We start from the raw sequence: 20,105 nt of genomic DNA on the forward strand, positions 1-20,105 counted from the left end.
GTTGCCATTTCCTTCTCCAATGCATGAAAGTGAAAAGTGAAAGGGAAGTCGCTCAGTTGTGTCTGACTCTTCGCGACCCCATGGACTGCAGCCCACCAGGCTCCTCTGCCCATGGGATTTTCCAGGCAAGAGTACTGGAGTGGGGTGCCATTGCCTTCTCTGAGGCCTAGGCTAGGGTTCCTGAAAGTCTTTCCTGTGGGAGTGACACCTGAAGTGGGATGTGAAGAAGGAGGGGAAGGCCATGGCATTTTAGGCTGTGTCATTGGCAAGGACGGAAGACAAGTTACAGGACATGTTTCAAAGCCTGGCAGAAGGTCAGAGGGACAGAATTACAGAGCATGAGAGGCTGGGCTGGGGCTGGGCTGGAGCGGGTGGCAGCTCCCAGGCTTGGTGGGGTCTCCAGGAGCGTGTTTCAGATTTGGGTGTTTTTGCAAGAGTGAAAGTAGTTGTGGGAGTTGCAATGTGAGGGTTTTCTAATCAGATGATCTTGAGAAGATCATTTTAGTTGCAGCCTGAAGACCAGTTTGAAGGGGACCTGGAGTAGATATTTCCTGGGAAATTCCCTGGACATAGAAGCTTGGTGGGCTATAGTTCCTGGGGTTGCAAAGAGTTGGTTGTGATTGAACACACACACATGTTAGAGTTGATATGGTTAGATTCATTCTGGGGTTATCACAGTAGGTAGGTGAGAGATATTTGGGTGATTTAAATTTCTTCCATTTACTCATGCACAACTCTATTTTCTGATATATCTAACATGATTCTGCAGTTCATATACATTTATTATACAGAAAATAAAATGTAAATTTCAACCAAGGACCAATGACTCTAGAAATTACATTTTTCCGTGAAGTACCAGACCCCCATGTGCTTGGACTAGGGTGGAAACAACAGAGAAAGGGGCAAATTAAGACCATTCTAGAAGTTAAAATGGGAGAGTGTGAGTGCATGGGGTGATCTGGATGATAAGGGCATACAGAGAGAAGGACGGACACTCAGTTTCTGAGACAGCAGTAGTTCTATTCTGTGGGAAGGGGAAGACCACGGAGGGTCATGTCTTGGCTAGGAGAATATCAGGGTCCTAGGCAATGACACCCCACTCCAGTACTCTTGCCTGGAAAATCCCATGGATGGAGGAGCCTGGTAGGCTGCAGTCCATGGGGTCGCAAAGAGTCAGGCACTACTGAGAGACTTCGCTTTCACTTTTCACTTTCATGCATTGGAGAAGAAAATGGCAACCCACTCCAGTGTTCTTGCCTGGAGAATCCCAGAGACGGGAAGGCTGGTGGGCTGCCATCTAGGGGGTTGCACAGAGTCGGACACGACTGAAGGGACTTGGCAGCAGCAGCAGCAGCAGCATCTAAATATCAAAGCTTGCAAGAAGCTTTGGGTGGTGTATAGACTCTAATGTAGCCCCCCAGCCCGTCACCTCTGTCTCCTGGTGTTTATGCATTTGAATAATCCCCTCCCCTTGAGGGCCTTCCCAGGTGATGCTAGTGGTAAAGAATCTGCCTGCCAATGTAGGAGGTGCAAGAGATGTGGGTTGGATCCCTGAATTGGGATGATCCCCTGAAGAAGGAAATGACAACCCACTCCAGTGTTCTTGACTGGAAAATTCCACGGACAGAGGAGGCTGGCGGGCTACAGCCCATGGGACTGTGGAGAATTAGACAGGACTGAGTGACTGAGCACAGCTCTCCTGAAGAATGGGTAAGATCCAAGGCTTGCTTCTAGACGATAGAGTTTGGCCAAAGTGAGAGTGTGTTACCCCCATGATTGCATTGTGTTCTGGAAGACTTTATCTTGTTTACATACTGCCTATAAAAATTTCATGATTGATGAAGTTGGTAGACAGGTTTGTTGGCATAGCATCTAGGAGCTGAGGATGGTCTTCAGCTGACTAAATAGCAAAGACACCAGGGTCCTTAGCCTCACTGTTGCAAGGAAATGGATTCTGTCCATGATCTGGTGGAGCTAGGAAGCAGACCCTTCTGCAGCTGAGCTTTCAGATGACAAGGATGCATTTCTGGCTGACACCTTGGTTGCAGCCTTGAAAGACCATAAACGGAGGATCTAGTAAGCCATGAAGTTCCTGCCCCGGGAAAACTGTGAGATAGAAAGTGTTGTTTCAAGCTGCTAAGTTTGTGCTAATTTTTCACATAGACATAGATAACTAATATAGATCACGATCATTATATCTAGACCTTTGGAATTACAGAATATTTGACCTCCCTGAAATAGTTTGACTATTTTATTTTTCTCCAAGAGGGAGAAACCCATTTTTTCTCCAGGGGCCTCTCCTGACTAGCTGTGGCAATCCTGCCAGCTCATCATCTGTGAACACATGCAGGGATGAACCCTCACTTCCTTGCTTGGTAGTGGTTCTATTAGAGATACACACAAGTTCATGGTATGTTCCAGGGACTGTGCTGGATTTTAATTTAATTTCTCCTTGATCTCCTTCTTCACACTACGGTTATCAGTTAGACCCTATTAAATCTACTTTGCTGGTGAGGCTGCTGTGAGATTCGGAGTGATCCACTAAACCCCAGGACACAAGACCACAAAACCGGCAGATGCAAGCTTCAAACCCCAGCCTTCTAACTCCTAATTCAATGACTTAGACCCAGCGTTCAAAACCTCTGTGGGTTGGTACCTGATAACTTCTCCATCCTTGTCTCCATGACTACGTTTGAACATCTACATCCACTCAAGCTTCAACTAAACTGTAAAATGCAGAGCCTTGAATTAAGCCCCGGACTCAATGCAAAGAAGCTGTATTGGCTCTGTGACAGATTAATCGTCTGACCTTGTGCCAGTCACCTTCACTGAGAGATGTTTTAGATTTCTTCTTACACCTTGCTTTGCAGTGTCCGAGATTAGCTGCCCTGTGGCATGTGGGATCTTAGTTCCCCAACTGGCGATTGAATCCCCACCTCCTGGATTGCGAGGTGGATTCTTAACCACTGGAACACCGGGGAAGGCCCTTCTGGCATGATTTTAAAAGTAGAAAGAGCTGTATGTGATTAGATCTGGAGAGATGAGGACTACTATTTCAATGCTGCCTCTTACTAGCTGCTGGAACTTGGGCAGGTTATTTACTTCTGTGAACCTCCCTGCTGCATGTGTACGATTAGAACTAAGTCATTTAACCCTCCAGTATTCCTGGGGAGGTTACACATGATGGGTGTAGGACACTTAGCATAGCACTGGACATTTATGGGGACTCCCCAAATTATGGTGGTAATTATTAAAGACTATTGTAAAAGCGCTTAAAATTTATTTCATTTTGAAGACGTAAATTAAACTGTTGCAATTCTGTGGCTTCTGCTAACTCTTGGCAAGGGAATATATACAAATTTTGCAAAGGCTTAAACTTAGCTTTTTCTGAGGAGGAGAACTGAAGTGACCTGTGACCTCGAGAGGGCTTCCCAAATGGCGCTAGTGGTAAAGAACTGGCCTGCAAATTCAGGAGACGTAAGAGATGTGAGTTAGATTCCTGGGTCAGGAAGATCCCCTGGAGAAGGGGATGGCAACCCTCCCCAGTGTTATTGCCCGGAAAATCCCATGAACAGAGGAGCCTGGTAGGCTGTGGCCCATAGGGTCGCAAAGACTGGGGCACGACTGAAGCGATAGCACACCCGCACACACGTGGCCTCTAGAATCTGGACTGAGTTATCCTCCACATTGTGAAATGCATAGGGTGGAAGCCATGCCGTTTCTCCTTTGCCTGTTGTAGTTCTCTGGAAGCAGGATATTCTGCAAAAATTTATTAAATGACCCATTCAGTGATTACACTCAGGGAGAGTCGGCAGAGGAGGAAATTTTGGCATTTCTAGTTTTAATCCCATGAGGACTGAGTTCAAACCACATGGGATGATGATATGGGTTTAAACAGAATAGTGGCATCTCAAAAATCTTTATAGAACCAGTGAAACTATCAGAACCATGGGCACTGAATGTCCATGTCCAGCAGGGGGCAGTCTAGAACACCAAGTCATTCATTCAATGCTGTGGGCTTGATTTCTTAGCGCGGAAGTAACTCACTTTCACTCATTTTCTTACTTGTTTAAACTTTAGCTGCTTGCATTTTTGCTTTATTGTTTGTTTAACCGTTGGTTGACAAAATAGCTGGGTTTACTTTCTTAGTGTTACACCAGGGGATCAGGAGAGAAGCAGAGCACAGTGTTCAGACATTTATCCACCAGACAGAGCGAACACACAGAGGCTTTCGGTGACATTCACATGGATGCCTGGATCTCCGTGCCACGTGGGAGACCAAATGCTTTCTGTTTGCTCATTAGTTCATTAGCTGATTCCAGTCGTTTGCTCTTGTTTAGATCTCATATGGATCCTATACCTTAACCTGCATCTTTACAAGCTTAATTTTTTTAGAGGAAATTATTTATAGTATCTTCCCAGTAGGCACACGATGTGTATATGGGCCTTGAAATAAGGTTTCCCAGATAACTGCTAAGCTTTGCTGCGTGAGATATCTCTGATATATATTTTATTCCATTTCAATGTATTTATTTTCATTAATGAAGCTAGTTAGTTAACTGCTGAACTGATTTTACAGTTCCTATTGGGCCACAACCTACAGCTTCCCTGGTGGCTCAGATTGTAAAGAATCTGCCTGCAATGTGGCAGAAACCCAGGTTCAATTCCTGGGTCAGGAAGATCCCTTGGAGAAAAGAATGGCTATCCACTCCAGCATTCTTGCCTGGAGAATTCCATTGACAGAGAAGCCTGATGGGCTACAGTCCATAGAACGTCAGAGTCAGATATGATTTAGTGACTAAGAGCAACAAACAATTGGGTCACAACCTACAGTTTGGAAAACATTGTGCCTGGAAAATCTCGCGACTTGCAGTTTTAAGCTGAGCCCCCTCTATTTCCTTCTCCTTGACTGTGCGTTATCTGAGTTTCTTAAGGGTTTCCTTCCCCCTAGTTCAGACGCGTCCCTGGAGCAGTTCTCTATTCAGCTCTTGATTGAATTTCTTCACAGATATCCCCTGTTTCTGTGGCTACAACTGGTGTTGCTACTGTAGTGATTCATAAATATACACCCCAACTCTGGCTGTCCTCCAGAATCCTCAAGCTGTGTTTCCAGTAGCGTTTTGAATAGTTCTGTGTAGCTTTGTCCCCATCATCTCGAGCTCAGCAAGTCTCAAATCAAACTCAACATCTTCTCTAAACACCTCAATTTCCCTCCTTCCAGGGTTAATTCTTCTCCCAATTACCTTGGCTAAAAATTCCAGGCCATCACTGACTCTTCCTTTTCCATTGCCCTTTATCATTGGCCTGTTTATCATCAAATCTTATTGATTCTGTTCCTGGTGAATTTGAGGTTCTTACTTTATAAGAAGTCTGGAGACAAAGTGATAGGTAAAAGTGGATTTATTTAGAGAGAAACATACTCTACAGATAGACTGTGGAGTCTCACAGAAGGTGCGCGAGAGAGGCCTTGAAATATGCTGTGGTTAGCTTTTATGAGCTGGGTAGTTTCACAGGCTGAGCTTCCCTGGGTTGAGAAGATCCTCTGGAGGAGGGCATGGCAACCCACCCCAGTATTCTTGCCTGGGAAATCCCATGGACAGAGGAGCCTGGCAGCCTACAGTCCAAGGGGTTGTGTAAGTCAGAAACGACTTAGCGATTTAACGACAACAATAAATTTCTCAGGGCAGGGAGGATCATTCTTATTTCACGGGAGGAGTGAGATTTCTAGAAATTGGACCACCGCCCATGTTTCGCCTTTTATGGTTGGCCTCAGAGCTGTCGTGGCACTGGCAGGCGTGTCACTTAGCTAATGAGGCTCAGAGTCTATCGGAAGTCGAATCGCCTGCCGCCTTGGATCTAGTCGGTTCTCACCAGCCTCTGCGTGTCCGGTGGCTGTGCCATTCCCTTAAAAGTTGTGCTCTGCCCCCTCTCCTCCTGTTTCAATTCTGTGCTCAAATTCTTCCTCTCGCTTTTCCATCCTTGACACCATACCCTCTTGATTGAAGAAATGGAATGGCTTCTTCTTATCTCTGAAATTGTATCTAAACTTATACTGGATTTTGGTCTCAAACCAATGTGCTTTGTTGCTCTAAATGTGCCCTTTGCTGTATCACAGATTGCTCACCCAATTAGAAGGACAAAGTATTTGTGAAGAAAGAAATATTTTCTGGTTCCTCAGGAACCAATCTCCCATCTTCGACTAATGCGACACTTACCCTGTGTTTTCTGCTGTATCCGTCCCTGTTTGGATTCATGTTTATTTATTGTGTTATCACACAACTGGCTTCCCTGGTGGCTCAGATGGTGAAGAATCTGCCTGCAATGCAGGAGACCCGGGTTCAATCGCTGGATCAGGAAGATCCCCTAAGAAGGAAATGGCAACCACTCCAGTATTCTTGCCTGGAGAATCCCATGGACAGAGGAGTCTGGCAGGCTACAGTCTGTGGGAGTCACAAAGAGTTGAACATGACTGAGCAACTAACACTTTCACTTTTCAATGGAGCAGTACCCGATAGGCGATCCCCCAAACAAACATGCCATGCAAATCAGAAATGCAGAGTTGCCCCAAGACCTGGTCATGATCTAAGACTGCTGCTGCTACTGCTGCTAAGTTACTTCAGTTGTGTCCAACTTTGTGCGGCCCCATAGACGGCAGCCCACCAGGCTCCCCTGTCCCTGGGATTCTCCAGGCAAGAACACTGGAGTGGGTTGCCATTTCCTTCTCCAATGCATGAAAGTGAAAAGTGAAAGTGAAGTCACTCAGTCATGTCCGACCCTCAGTGGCCCCATGGACTGCAGCCTACCAGGCTCCTCTGTCCATAGGATTTTCCAGGCAAGAGTACTGGAGTGGGGTGCCATTGCCTTCTCCAGGTCTAAGACTAGGCTAGACTTTTTGCTTGGGACGCCCCCATTGTTTCCTTTCCTGTTTCGACAGTTCCCTTCTTCTCTGCTAACCCCCTTTGATGAACTCAATGTGGCTACTCTTCTTTTGAACCCCAAAATACTGACTTTCATTTTGTCTCAGCCCAAGCCAGGCCTTCTGTACTGTGGCTCATAGAGTTTCCACACTGGCTTGGGATCTCAGCAATGCCTACAAAGTGCCTCTTTTTAGAATCCCTAAGGTTAGGGAGCCATTAGCTGACACTGCCCGCCTTGGCCAGGCACTTGCATGAGTTATCTTGAAATAAGAGGTCCTGATAGCGAACACAGTTCATTATGCCAAAAAGTAACCAGGAGACTTTGGGAGGGGCTGGAAGGAGGGCGGAGATGCCAGTCCATGTGCCCTGCCGACATCTCAGAATCTTTCTAGACAGAATACATCTTGCCTGAGAGATGCACACACCACCAGGAAGGACCCTGAGGCAGACTGGATATGAGTTAAGTGAGATGATTGGCCAGAGACAGCCTAGAAACTAATCCCATCACCATAAATCCCGAGACAGCAAGCCTTATGGCAGAGCAGTTCCCTGGGTCCCCTGCTCTCCACCGGGTGCCCCTTCCCAATAATGCCTTTTGTTTTGTCAGTACATGTGTCTCCTTGGACAGTTCGTTTCCAAATGTTGGATAAGAAGGTGTTCCCCTTCCTGCAACACCACTATGTAGAGTTAAAAAGAGGGTGACTGAGGAAGCTGCAAGTTGATTCAAGGAAACTGTGGTTAGGAAGGAGAAATGACGTAGTCCGTTGGTGAAAACTAGCCTTGCTTTCTTTACAAGTGTCTTGAAGCTGGGTGGGTCTCACTGGGCTGGGGTCATCCCAACCATGAATTTGTACCTTTGGGCATCAGACCACTGCTTTACAGGATTCTCTCATAGGTTATGGGGAGCAATCATGTTTCAAGCACCTAATTTCTATTTTAGTTTAGTTTACTTTTGTTCATTCCTTTGTTATTATTATTTTTCACTGTCGGCTCTATTGCTCAAGTGTGAAAGTGTTAGTTGCTCGGTCATGTGTGACTCTTTGTGACCACACAGACTGTAGCTTCTGTCCATGAAATTCTCCAGGCAAGAATACTGAAGTGGGTAGCCATTCCCTTCTCTAGGGGATCTTCCTGACCCAGGGATTGAATCTGGGTCTCCTGCATTGCAGGTAGATTCTTTACCATCTGAGTCACCAGGGAAATAATACATAATATATTGCAAAGAGAATTGTTCTTTATCAACTATGCAGAGAACAGAGCAAAACAAGTGCAAGATAAGCTCGGAAGACCAATGGATGTGTAGGAAGCAAAGATGGAAAGAGAGATTTCTGGATTTGGGGTGTCAGTTCTGCTCCCATGTCTATGAAATCTTGGAATAGTGATATATTTCCTTTGGCCTGTTCCCCCAGTTCTCAGAAGGGTGCTGGGAACATATCACTGGGTTTTTTTGTTGTTGTTCACTTGTTAAGTTGTGTCCGACTCTTTGTGGCCCCATGGACCATAGCATCCTAGGCTCTCCTGTCTTTCACTGTCTCCTGGGGTTCGCTCAAACTCATGTCCACTGAGTTGGCAATGCCATCCAACCATCTCACCCTCTGTCATGCCCTTCTCCTCCTGCCCTCAATCTTTCCCAGCATCAGGGTCTTTTGCAGTGAGTTGGCTTTTTGCATCAGGTGGCCAAAGAATTAGAGCTTTAGCTTCAGCATCAGTCCTTCCAATGGTTATTCAGGCTTAATTTCCTTTAGGATTGACTAGTTTGATCTCCTTGCTGTCCAAGGGACTCTCAAGTGTCTTTTCCAGCCTCACAATTTGAGAGCATTACTGTTGAGTAGGCTTTAAGGATAAGTTAGTAGGGCTGTGCAGAACACTTTCTTTTTCTTAAAGCAAACCCACTCTCCCTCCCAGAATCACACCACAGAGTCCCCAGTGCCACGAAGTTTCCCTCTGCCATATGAGTGGGTCTTCGTGTGACCTTCCCAGGCACAGGGAGCAGACGGAAGTCACTCAGCCTTGGGCCAGAGGCATTTTCATCCTCTGTTCCTCCTCTTGCTGTTACAAAGGCTGTCAAATTCCTTTATGGAAGGAAACAATGAATTTGGAAGAAAAATGCAATATAGCCATTTTCTACCCTAAGGAACCAGTTTCATTTTCCAATGTGTGGATGTTTTCCAGTGTGTCCCCTGGGCCCTAAGTATTTCAAGAAGTTTGCAGTGAACTGTTGTATTCACCCGGCCTCCAAGGCTCACCCCCTCCCAACTCGTTCCATAGAGTCCCCAGGGTTTCCAGGTATAAATCAAGGGCCTATGAGAGCTCTGGTTGAAAGGAGCGAAGTGTGAGGAAGGTGGTAGGAGGGGAGGGAGAGAGACTCCCAGCAGCAGAAGGGCCTCTTGAGACCCATTTGCAAGACAGACGCTTCACTCAGCACGATTTCTACATTCCTGGCCCTTTAATGGCCAGCAGTAGAATCTGTGGAATGCCTGCTACCTGGTTACTAATGGGGCAGTTAGGTGGCAGCAATGAGCAGGCCGGCTGTGGGATCCCTGGGCTGACAGAAAGACCACGGAGCCCTGATCTGACCACTCTTCTTTCTCTTTCCCCAGGACAGCCGCTGAAGTTCTGGCAGCATTGCTGAAATCCAGTAGGTGCCTCTTTTGGAACATGTGCTTTCTTTCCCCTCTGAGTTCAGTGAAAGATGCCTCTGTCTGCACGGCTCATTTTCGACCTGGAAGGCAGTTGAGCCATTCCTGGCTCTTTGGGGCGAGAGGGAGGGTACTATGGCAGTTCCAAGCTCGGGGCTGCAAAGAGAGATGGACGTGGATGTGCCCGTACATAATACTGCCGGCACAAGCCACTCTAATGGGGACACAGTGCCTACCACAGACCCGAGGAACTCTCCAGCTCCTAATGGGACCAGCAGCCTTTAAGAACTGTTGGAATAAACTGCAGTTTCCAGTCGGATTGTCCTATGTATGAAAAGTTTATGAGAGCGAGTGGGAAGCCTGACTCTTTCCTTTGATTCACGACTTAGCTTGTGACCGTATTCTTAGGCAGATGGGGTGTTGTAATAGCTTGGCCAGTACAGATACTGATAACAAATTTATATTAAAAAGTTGGCTCCTTTCTCAGTTACTTGAGTGATTGCAAAAGCATAGCTCTGGGGATCTGAATAATTTGAAATTTTTCTTTCTTTTTTTTTTGCCTCGTAGCCCTGGTCTAATTACACTGGGAGTCAGTTTCATGTGAGCGATATGGTAGAAGGCACCCTGCGCTTGGGAGGGAAGAAGTCTCAGCTTAATGTTTGCACTCCCCCTCCCCCTTACCTCTTCATCTATTTTAATTTGGTACCTTGGAAACCAACTGCTTCAATTGTGATAGTTGTTTCTCTGTAGGGAGCCCGAGGCCTGTGGGTAATAGGTGAGTTTTAATAAAACCTATAAATAAATAAATAAAAATCACCTCCCCGCCCCCGCCCACCACACATCTGTCTCAGCTCCAAGTGCAGAGAAAGAGTCTTATCACATAATGCTTCCCTTTGTAGACTGAAAAAGGCGTTGAATCTTGGATTCATTTGGTTTATTGGAACTTGATACAGTGTTCAGGTCTATCCACAGGTGCCTGACCTGAAGGGAGAGGGGAGGTGGTTAGAGCAGCTGAGGGAGTGAAGAGTGAGCGGTTAGACAGCCCTCCAGGCGGGAGGGGATGAGAAAGTGTTACCTGCAGGCTATGGGGATATTGCAGAGAAGAAGCCAATTCTGTCTCCATATTGGAATATGTTTCTTTGACTTGCTTTTCATTGTTTTTGTTATTATGTTGTTGTTCAGTCACTCAGGCGTGTCCGACTCTTTGTGACCCCAGGGGCTGCAGCACGCCAGGCTCCTCTGTCATCTCCTGGAGTTTGCTCAAACTCACGTCCATTGAGTCAGCGATGCCATCCAATCATCTCATCCTCTGTCGCCCCCTTCTCCTCCTGCTCTAATCTCTCCCAGCATCAGGGTCTTTTCCACTGAATAGACTCTTCGCATCAGATGGCCAAAGTACTGCAGCGTCAACCTCAGCATCAGTCCTTCCAATGAAATTCAGGACTGATTTCCTTGAGGATGGACTGGTTCGATCTTCTTACAGTCCAAGGGTCTCTCAAGAGTCTTTTCCAGCACAATTTGAAAGCCTCAGTTTTTCAGCACTCAGCCTTCTTTATGGTCCACCTCTCACATCTGTACATGATTACTGGAAAAATCATAGCTTTGACTATACAGACCTTTGTTGGCAAAGTGATGTCTCTACTTTTTAATATGCTGTCTAGATTTGTCATAGCTTTTCTTCCAAGGAGCAAGTGTCTCTTGATTTCACGGCTGCAGTCACAGTCAGTCTGCAGTTGATTCTGAAGCCCAAGAAAATAAAATCTGCCGCTGTATCAGTGCAAATACTGACTGATACAAATTTGGAGATTAACTGGGTTTCAACACACTAGTCGAGCTTAGCAAATGGAGTGGGCTGTCCTAGGGGCTCAGTTTTAGGAGTTTCTAATGTCTACTCTCTCTCTCCAGAGCTCAGCTCAGCCATCAGTCCCTCTGAAAACATTTTCCCTAACTACCAAGACCAGGCTGGATAGATGCCCCTCCTCTACGCACACATAGGCTCTCTCAACTCAGCATCGATTGCACTGCATTGAATTTGCTGTTTGCCCGCCTCTCCCAGCTGATCGCAAGCTTTGTATGGCAAGGGTGATCTTCGCTGGATGTTGTTTCACTTGCATCAGCACAACATAAAGGCTAAAATAAATAAATATTGTGTGTGTGTGTATGTGCTCAGTTGCTCAGTCATGTCAGACTCTTTGCCACCTCATGGACTGTAGCCCACCAGGATCTTCTGTCCAGGCAAGAATACTGGAGTGGGTTGCCATGCTCTCCTCCAGGGGATCTTCCTGACCCATGGATCTTCACAACCCATGTCTCCTCCATCTCCTCCATTGGCTGGTGAATTCTTTACCACTGAGCCACCTGGGAGGCCCCAAGTATTTGTGTACCACATGTTGAAATGAGTGAATGAATTCTGATATTTACATGTATAAAAATGGGAATACCATCCTCTACGACCCTCTTTTACTGAATCCAACAACCCATGCATAGAACCAATGATCTTAGTTCTAATGTCTATTTAACTATAAGGGAAGTGATAGCCTGCCCTCTTCTACACATAAAACAGGTTTTTTTTTTTTTTTTGGCCCCATTAGAAGGATGTATAGGGCTATTTGCTAATTCTTTTGAGCTGTCCACATACATTTTGTCTGAATCTTACGTCCATCCTATCACAGTTGGATGAGAACTTCTCTAAAGTTCTTGCTGCCATTAATCAACCTTACTCTTTACCAAGGTTTTTCAGCCTTGACACTCTTGGCATTTTGAATTGGATAATTCTGAGTTCTTGAGGCTTCTCCTGTGTATTTCAGAATCTTTGGCAGCATCCCTGGCCTCAACTCACCAGATGCCAGGAGCACTCCCAGTTGTAATGAACAAAACTGTCTTTACACAATGGTGATATCCCCTAGCATGTCAAAACTGCCTCCCTGCGAGACTCACTGGTGTGTACATGACTATGCAGGAGCTGGAGCTCCTTTAGGAGCATGGTCTCTCCTAAATACCTTTATCAGTATTTCATGGATGTGCTTATTTTGTCTTTCAGGGTTGCTATTTAGTTGCTCAGGCATGTCCAACTCTTTGTGACCCCGTGGACTGTAGCCCGCCAGGCCCCTCTGTCCATGGGATTTCCCAGGCGAGAATACTAGAGTGGGTTGCCATTCCCTTCGCCAGGGAATCTTCCTGACCCAGGAATCAAACTCTGCATTTTCTGCATTGGCAGGCAGATTCTTTACCACCAGGGAAGGCCTTCCATTATTGATCTTAAATTCCCCAGCGCTGGCATCATTCCTGTGGATTCGAATGATGTAGGAATACGAACGGCAGAAAGTCGTTATGAACATGCAGAACTTACTTGGGAGGGAGCATGTTCTAGAGCTTTAGAGAATCTTAGCACAAGGAGGGCAGAAAGTTCGACTACAAGTGCCAACTCCCATGTGTGGGTAGAAGGATTCTGAGATCATAGTTGAGCTCAGCAGAAAAGAGGACTGTGTTTTCATCTTTTTTTTTTAATAGAAGTATAGTTGGTGTACAATATTATACAGATTATAGGTTACAATGTAGTGATTCACAATTTTTAGAGGTTATATTCCATTTATAATTATTATAAAATATTGGCTATATTCCCTGTGTTGTACAGTATATCCTTGTAGCTTATTTCATACCTAATAGTTTTTACCTCTTCATCCTGTACCCCTGTGTTGCGCCTATCCACTTCCCTCTCCCCGCTGTTAAATGCTGGTTTCTTCTATCTGTGAATCTGCTTCTTTGTTGCTATATTCACTGGTTCGCTGTATTTTTTGATTCCCCATAAGTGATATCATATAGCATTTGTCTTTCTCTGACTTCTTCACTTAGCATAATGCCCCCTAAGTCTATAGATGACGTGGCAAATAGCAAAATGTCATTCCTTTTTCATGGCTGCATAGTATTCCATCATATGTGCACACCCTACTCATCTTTACCCATTTATCTGTTGATAGACAGTTAGGTTTCTTCCATATCGTAGCAATAACTCGTAGTGCTGCTAGGAACATTGGGATGTATGTCCCTTTTAGAATTCGTTTTGTTTGTTATTTTCAGATATACACCTAGGCGTTGGATTGGTAGGTCATATGGCAGTTCTATTTTTAGCTTCTGAGAAGCCTCCATACTGCTTTCCACTGTGGCTGCTCCAGTTTACATTCCCACCAACAATGTAGGGAGGTTCAAGAGCGCTGTGTTTCAGTAGCAAGGTCTTTCATGGATTTGGGCAGGAGAAGTTGCCATCTTTCTTCTGCCGGCCTAAGTGGTATGTTGTGGCATGTGAGGTCTGAATGTGTGTGCTGGCTAGGGTACTGCAAGGGAGATGGTTGTCATGGAATTCTGCTCTTGTCTTCAAATGCCTTCTTGCATAGTTAAGATTTGACACGGAATGTCAATTTGGATCCCAGATGAGATTGTTTCCACTGACCCTAAATGCAGGAAGCTAATTAAGGTCTAAAATTCAAATCCTCACCGTGTGACACTGATATCTGGAATATTTCCATGAACATTTATCTCTTGAAAGCACACTCTTTTTAGCTTGTGGTTTATTCTGGCCTTCATACTTATACCTATCAGTATAAAAGTTGTCCCTCTTACTATATCCCTATAATTTCATCATGGGGCTTCCCTAGCGGCTCAGTGATAAAGAATCCTCCTTTGCAACCATGTGGGTCACAGAGTCAAATAGGACTTAGCGACTGAACAACAACAACAACAACAACATAATTGTGTCACAAACAGAGAATATTCCCAGTCAAAATAGAGCCCGAAGGACATGTCTACTACCTTGCAGACAGTGAACACGGGTGGGCTTGGGAATCTGAGGTCAAAAAGTCTTATCAGTAGTAGGTGACAGGAGGTAACCCCCACCAATAACAGAGTAGGGCTCGGGGATCTGGGAGCCTTGGAGCCACCCACTGTAACAAAGAAAGGCAGAGAACACCAGTCTGCATTAGGACAGTTTCATTATTTTATTTCAGCTCTTTTTTCCATCAAGTAGCTTCTGCATGAGCAGCCAAAGAAGGGTGGGTAGATGGTAGGCAGAGAGAAATGAACCAAAAGACAGCTCTCATCTCTTTCTCTTTCTAAGCAACAGCAGGCAAAATAAACTTGGAAGTTCTAGGCATTTTCCCCAATAACTTCTGAAATTTAGAATCCTAATAATTAAGGTCATTGCTCATTCAAGGGTTCTTTTCGTGTGTACATGGATGATCTAATCCAGAGTCCTTGCCTTTATTCTATCAGCTTCTCTCTTTCTACCCACACACGTGCAAATGCTACATCTTCCTTGGTGAAAGTGTTACCCTGTTATGCTTTATCCTATGCAAAAACATTTAGCTTTTTATCCCCAAAACTTAATAAAGGTTTAATTAAGAAATAAGGCTTCGATGGCAGGCAATTATTTTCCTCCAGTAAATCAAAACAATGCATGGTCCTTTGCCCTATCCCTTTTAAAATTTTTATTAATTTATTGAAGTATAGTTGGCTTACAATGTGTTACTTGCTGCTGTACGGCAAGGTGTCTCACTTATGTATATTCTTTTTTTATATTATTTTCCATTCTGGTTTATCTCAGAATACTGAATATAGTTCCCTGTGCTAAACAGTAGGACCTTGTTGTTCATCCAACATAGTTTGCGTCTCCTAACCCGACTCCCGCTCCAGGCCTCTCTCATCTTCTCTCCTCTTTGGCAGCTGCTCTGTTCTCTATGTCCGTGTGTGTGTGTGTGTGTGTGTGTGTGTGTGTGTGCGCTCAGTCATGTCTGATTCTTTTGTGACCCCATGGGCAGTAGGATCCCTCTGTCCATGGGATTTTCCAGAATACTGGAGTGGGCTGCTGTTTCCTTCTTGAGGGGATCTTCCAAAACCCAGGGATCGAACCCGAGTCTCCTGGATTGACAGCCAGATTCTTTACCACTGAGTCACCAGGGAAGCTTCCAGGTAGTATGTTCCCTGACATCCTTCCATGAGCATTAGGTATAAATGGAGTTCGGAGAAGTGCAGGCCCCGACAGGGATGCTTGGAATGAGCATGCGCTGTGGGATTCCTTCTGATCTGTACCGGCTCCAGTGGTGAATCTTCATGTGATGCCTTGGCAGTCACCTTGCTGCCCAGCTTTAAAGGTCACATTCTCACAACAAGGAAACACTTGAAGCACTTTCTGGCTCAGGCCGTACATCTTGTTTATTTATTTTAAAATTCTTAATGGGCCATGTAGCATGCAGGATCTTAGTTCCCTGACCGGGGATCGAACCCATGCCCTCTGCAGTAGAAGCAGGGAGTTTTAACCACTGGACCACCAGGGAGGTTCCAGGCCCTATGTCTTGAAAAGAGGGTGATGGGTCTACTTCAGACCACTCTCCAGCTTCAGAGTTTTCATTTAGAGGAGTCTGGGAGTTTGCATAAGTTGGGACAGTGGGGAGGGTGCTTGAAACGGGAAAGTGAGTTAGTGGAGGGAAGGCGAATGCAGGGCAGTTGGGGCAAGCTGGGCAGGAAGAGGGGTTCTCTGTGGTCTCCCTAGGGAAGCCTGTCCGGCAGGGACCGGGGTCAGTGCATCCGGTTGCTAGGGGAGGGGCCTCTTGCTGCCTCTCAGGCTCTCAGCGGTCCTCTCCTGTGGCCTGTCAATCAGCTGTGCAGGGACCCGAGGCCGTGATGGTCAGAGAGATGCTCTGTGGCAAAATGTCAAAGAACTAGCCATGTAAGAAATGTCCCGACTGAGGCTTTTGTGGGAATTCTAGGAGCTCTTAGTTCTCAGTAGGGCATCAGTGTTTTAGGATGGTAGGCACGCCAATTCCTTTGAACTTCTGACGCACACCAGTAGCCGTGGGGCAGTATAGCCTTCTTGGGGTACACAGGTACAGTCTGGGTCACCACGGGGCCTGGAATCTGTCCTCCTGGCTTCCTGGGCTTTCTGGACAAGCCAGGTACCCCTGGGTTCTACCTAAGGAGTGTTTTCCCTTTAGTTTCCAGGTGAGGGCCATGGAGTCAGACCATTAGAGCTGGAAAAGACTTTCTGGGTTGCTTAGTGCAGTGCTGTTCAATCTTTTTTTTTTTTTTTTTTTTGAGTAGAGAGCTGAGAGCACTCTCTGTCCATTTCCCAGTGATTCTTGCCTTAAGGTGGCCTCTGAGACGCATTCATGAAAATATAGGGCTCCCTGAGAATCTAGGATACTATCAATCTTTTCTAAAATTGAAATGTGTTTGACACTTAACATTGTGTACATGTAATGAGTGTTGGTTTGCTACCTCTGTATATTACGGTGGCCACTAGAGCAATAATTTGCATGTCTGTCACTTCACATAATTATTTCTTTTTAGTGGTTGGAATACGATCCAGTCTCTTAATGAATCGGGTGATTATAATACAATCTGTTGTCTAGATTCCCCCCAAAACTATTGGTTTTATTCACCCCCTCCTCATTTTCAGGTTCCCCAGGTGGTGCCAGTGGTAGAGACCCCACCTGCCAGTGCAGGAGATGCAACAGACTCGGGTTCGATCCCTGGGGTGCAAAGGTCCCCTGGAGGAGGGCATGGCAGCCCATTCCAGTATTCCTGCCTGGACAATCCCATGGACAGTGGAGCCCGGTGGGCTAGGGTCCATGGGGTTGAAAAGAGTCAGACACGACTGAAGCCACACATGCATGCATACTTCTGAGAACCAACTCTCCTGCAATCAAAGATTCCTGTATTTTTGCATGTGAGTATGTGTGGACAGAGAGGCCTGGCGTGCTGCGATTCATGGGGTCGCAAAGAGTCGGACACGACTGAGCGACTGAGCTGAACTGAACTGAACTGATGTGTGTCTGTATTTCTGTGTATGTATGCATGCGTTTTTCCTGCAGGGTATGCCTCCATGGGGGCCGGGGTCCCTACTATAGCCCCACACCTCTCACTGAGCTGTGCCCAGAGAAACTCTAGCACAGGGGTCCCCAACCTCTGGGACCTAACACTTGAAGATCTGAGGTGGAGCTGACGTAATAATACCAGAAATAAGATTCACAATAAGTGTAATGCCCTTGAATCATCCGGAAACCATCCACCCCACCCCTGAAACCAGACCCTGATGCCGAAAAGGTTGGGGTCCGCTGCTGTAACACAGTGTTAACTGAGGAAGAATCCTTATTTCCTGACTTAAGCCTCATATACCTGCTTTCAATACACCTTAATGAAGAGACCAGCCCAGTTCCTATCCCTGGAAAGGATTGCACTGAGGTGTGATTACAGACCGGATGTGCTCTCTGCCACCGTAACTGCTGCAGACGCGAGCCGTGTCATTTCTGTGATGATCCGGAAATGGACTTCAGATAATATGGATAGGTTTTTGCGCTTGTCACACTGGGATGGCTGGCTGTTGACGGACTTTGCGTGGATCTGGACTAGCAGGCTACAGCCAGCACAGAGTGGGATGGATGTGATAACACAGACATCTGCCATTCATTGACTGGCTTGAGTGGCATCAACTATGTATATACATGTCGCCTAGCAAGGCGGTCTCCTCATACCCATTTCACAGGTATAGAAACTGAGGCCTGGAGAGCTTAAGTAATGCACACAGCTTGTGGACTGCAGAGCTTATCTGCTGTAGACCCCTGAAACCTAAGTCCTGTGCACACCAAGGATAGATACCAAAGAGGGTAGGTTTTTTTTAGCTCGAAGATAAAATCAAAAGCTGAAAGGAAGTTAAATGCTACGTATTAGGAGTTTTTCTTCGTTTTTTTGGTGGTCGCGTGTGGCATTTAGTTGAGAAAGTCCCTGGTCCATCCCATACAAGCATCTGAAGGGGCCCCAGTGAGAGGTGCCCGACACGTACACGTGGCTGCACTAGAGGCCAGAATCTGCTGAGGCTGGTGAACGATGCATGAGCGAGAGGAGAAGAGGACGAGACCGGGAGGGCTTCCATACCTCTATTACGTCGTGCCGCATTCAACCGGTATTTTTTTTACCCCTTGGCTTTTTTTTTTTTGAGTAATTTTCTTTCCCTAGTTTGGGGAAAATTTCCCCCCTAGTTGGGGGAGCTAGCTGATCGGCGCTGGCCACAAAAGGCAGCTCCTGTAGTTCCTCTTCCTGCCATGTGGTGGTGCTGTTCTTTTAGTTATCTCGGTCGCGCTCGTCCAATATTTATTTTCAGAGAGTAATTTGTTTATCAGGAGGTTATTTTAATCTAATTTTGGCCATATTTGCTATTGCACACTATCTGTGCTTCCCAGCGTTAGCAGCTTGCATGTCTTGAAGGAAATTAGCTGAAGATGGTCTCGGAGGCATTTGCTCAGCCATCATTTAAGGGGAGCTGGGAGAAATAAGGCAGGGTGAGCAGAACCTGGGGTTGAAAAAGCTGCGGGAATTTGTTGCTCTCGAGGTGAGGTCAGCGTGATTGAGAGAGACGTACTGCGGGCGGGGGCATCTGGCATCTCCGGCAGCTCTTTTGAGGGGTGCCTCTGATCAAGGGCAGCAAATTCTGCAAGTTACTTTCCCCACCTCCCTTGAACCCCCGTGATAACCTGTATTTCCCTTATCTTACTCACTTAAGGAAGATGTCCACCTGCCTTCCCGTGGTTCACAGGCATCCCACATCCCATTTGACGATATGTTTCACGAGCTGTTCACTGCCAGCCTTCGAGGAAGGGGGCAGGAAGGTGGGCAGTGGGAAGGGAATTATTGTTAGAGTACCTTCAATGAATAATGATGGTAACTATTATTCACAGAGCACTGGCCCTTGTCGCATATTTTATATTTCCAGTTTACGTATGAGGAAGTTGTCCTTTGGAGAAGTTAATGATTCCCCCCAAGATCCCATAAGTAGTGAGTGGGGAACTAAGATTTGACCTCAGTTGTGCCTACCTTCAGAGCAGAAACTCTTCCCATTTCAAGGATGAGTCCTGCCTTCCACATGGAGCCAAGGAAGCCTGGACTGGGCTGATGGGCAGATGACCTTTAATCAGCTCTTTGTCATTGTATTTGACTCAGTTTCATTTTCCAGAAACAGATTGAGTGGTTTGAGAGTGCTTTAGTAGAAGAAACAATGTTTTTTTAAGGGAAGTCTTTGAGGAGCGTGCCTGCTGTGTGCTCAGTCATGTCTGACTCCTTGCGACCCTGTGGACTGCAGCCCGCCAGGCTCCTCTGTCCGTGGGATGCTCTAGGCAAGAATACTGGAGTGGGTAGCCATGCCCTTCTCCCTGGGGGCTTCCCGACCCAGGGATCAAACTCACGTCTCCTGCGTCTCCTGCATTGGCAGACGGATTCTTCACCATTGCACCACCTGGGAAGCCCTCTTCTGAGAAGACACATCTAAAGCAGATGAAACAGGAGCAGACGTGGGAGATCCCAGCGAATCACAGCCCGGCCTCGCCCTTGTCACCCCTCCTTTCCCTGGCCCGTTTGATTGACACTGAGAAGCTTCCACGGACGCTCCTTAGGGTTTGAAGGAATGAAGCTTGTGAACCTCCGAAGTAAATATTCTCATGAGGCACTTTCAGAACTCAGTAAATTGTCAGAGATTATAATTTAAAGTTGGACAGATGCATCCTTTAGG

General features: G+C 46.2%; 1 protein-coding gene across 1 annotated transcript in view; it reads left to right on the top strand.

Annotated features, from left to right (window-relative positions):
- The window catches only part of AGBL1 (AGBL carboxypeptidase 1), an 874,683-nt gene that overhangs the window by 74,502 nt on the left and 780,076 nt on the right, over window positions 1-20,105 (top strand). The window contains exon 6 of the mRNA XM_068991508.1: window positions 9,518-9,555. Coding sequence (XP_068847609.1) covers window positions 9,518-9,555 — 38 coding nt within the window. The remainder of the gene's footprint in view (window positions 1-9,517; window positions 9,556-20,105) is intronic.

This window comes from Capricornis sumatraensis, chromosome 19, assembly GCF_032405125.1.
Source record: "Capricornis sumatraensis isolate serow.1 chromosome 19, serow.2, whole genome shotgun sequence".
Classification (NCBI taxonomy): Eukaryota; Metazoa; Chordata; class Mammalia; order Artiodactyla; family Bovidae; genus Capricornis; species Capricornis sumatraensis.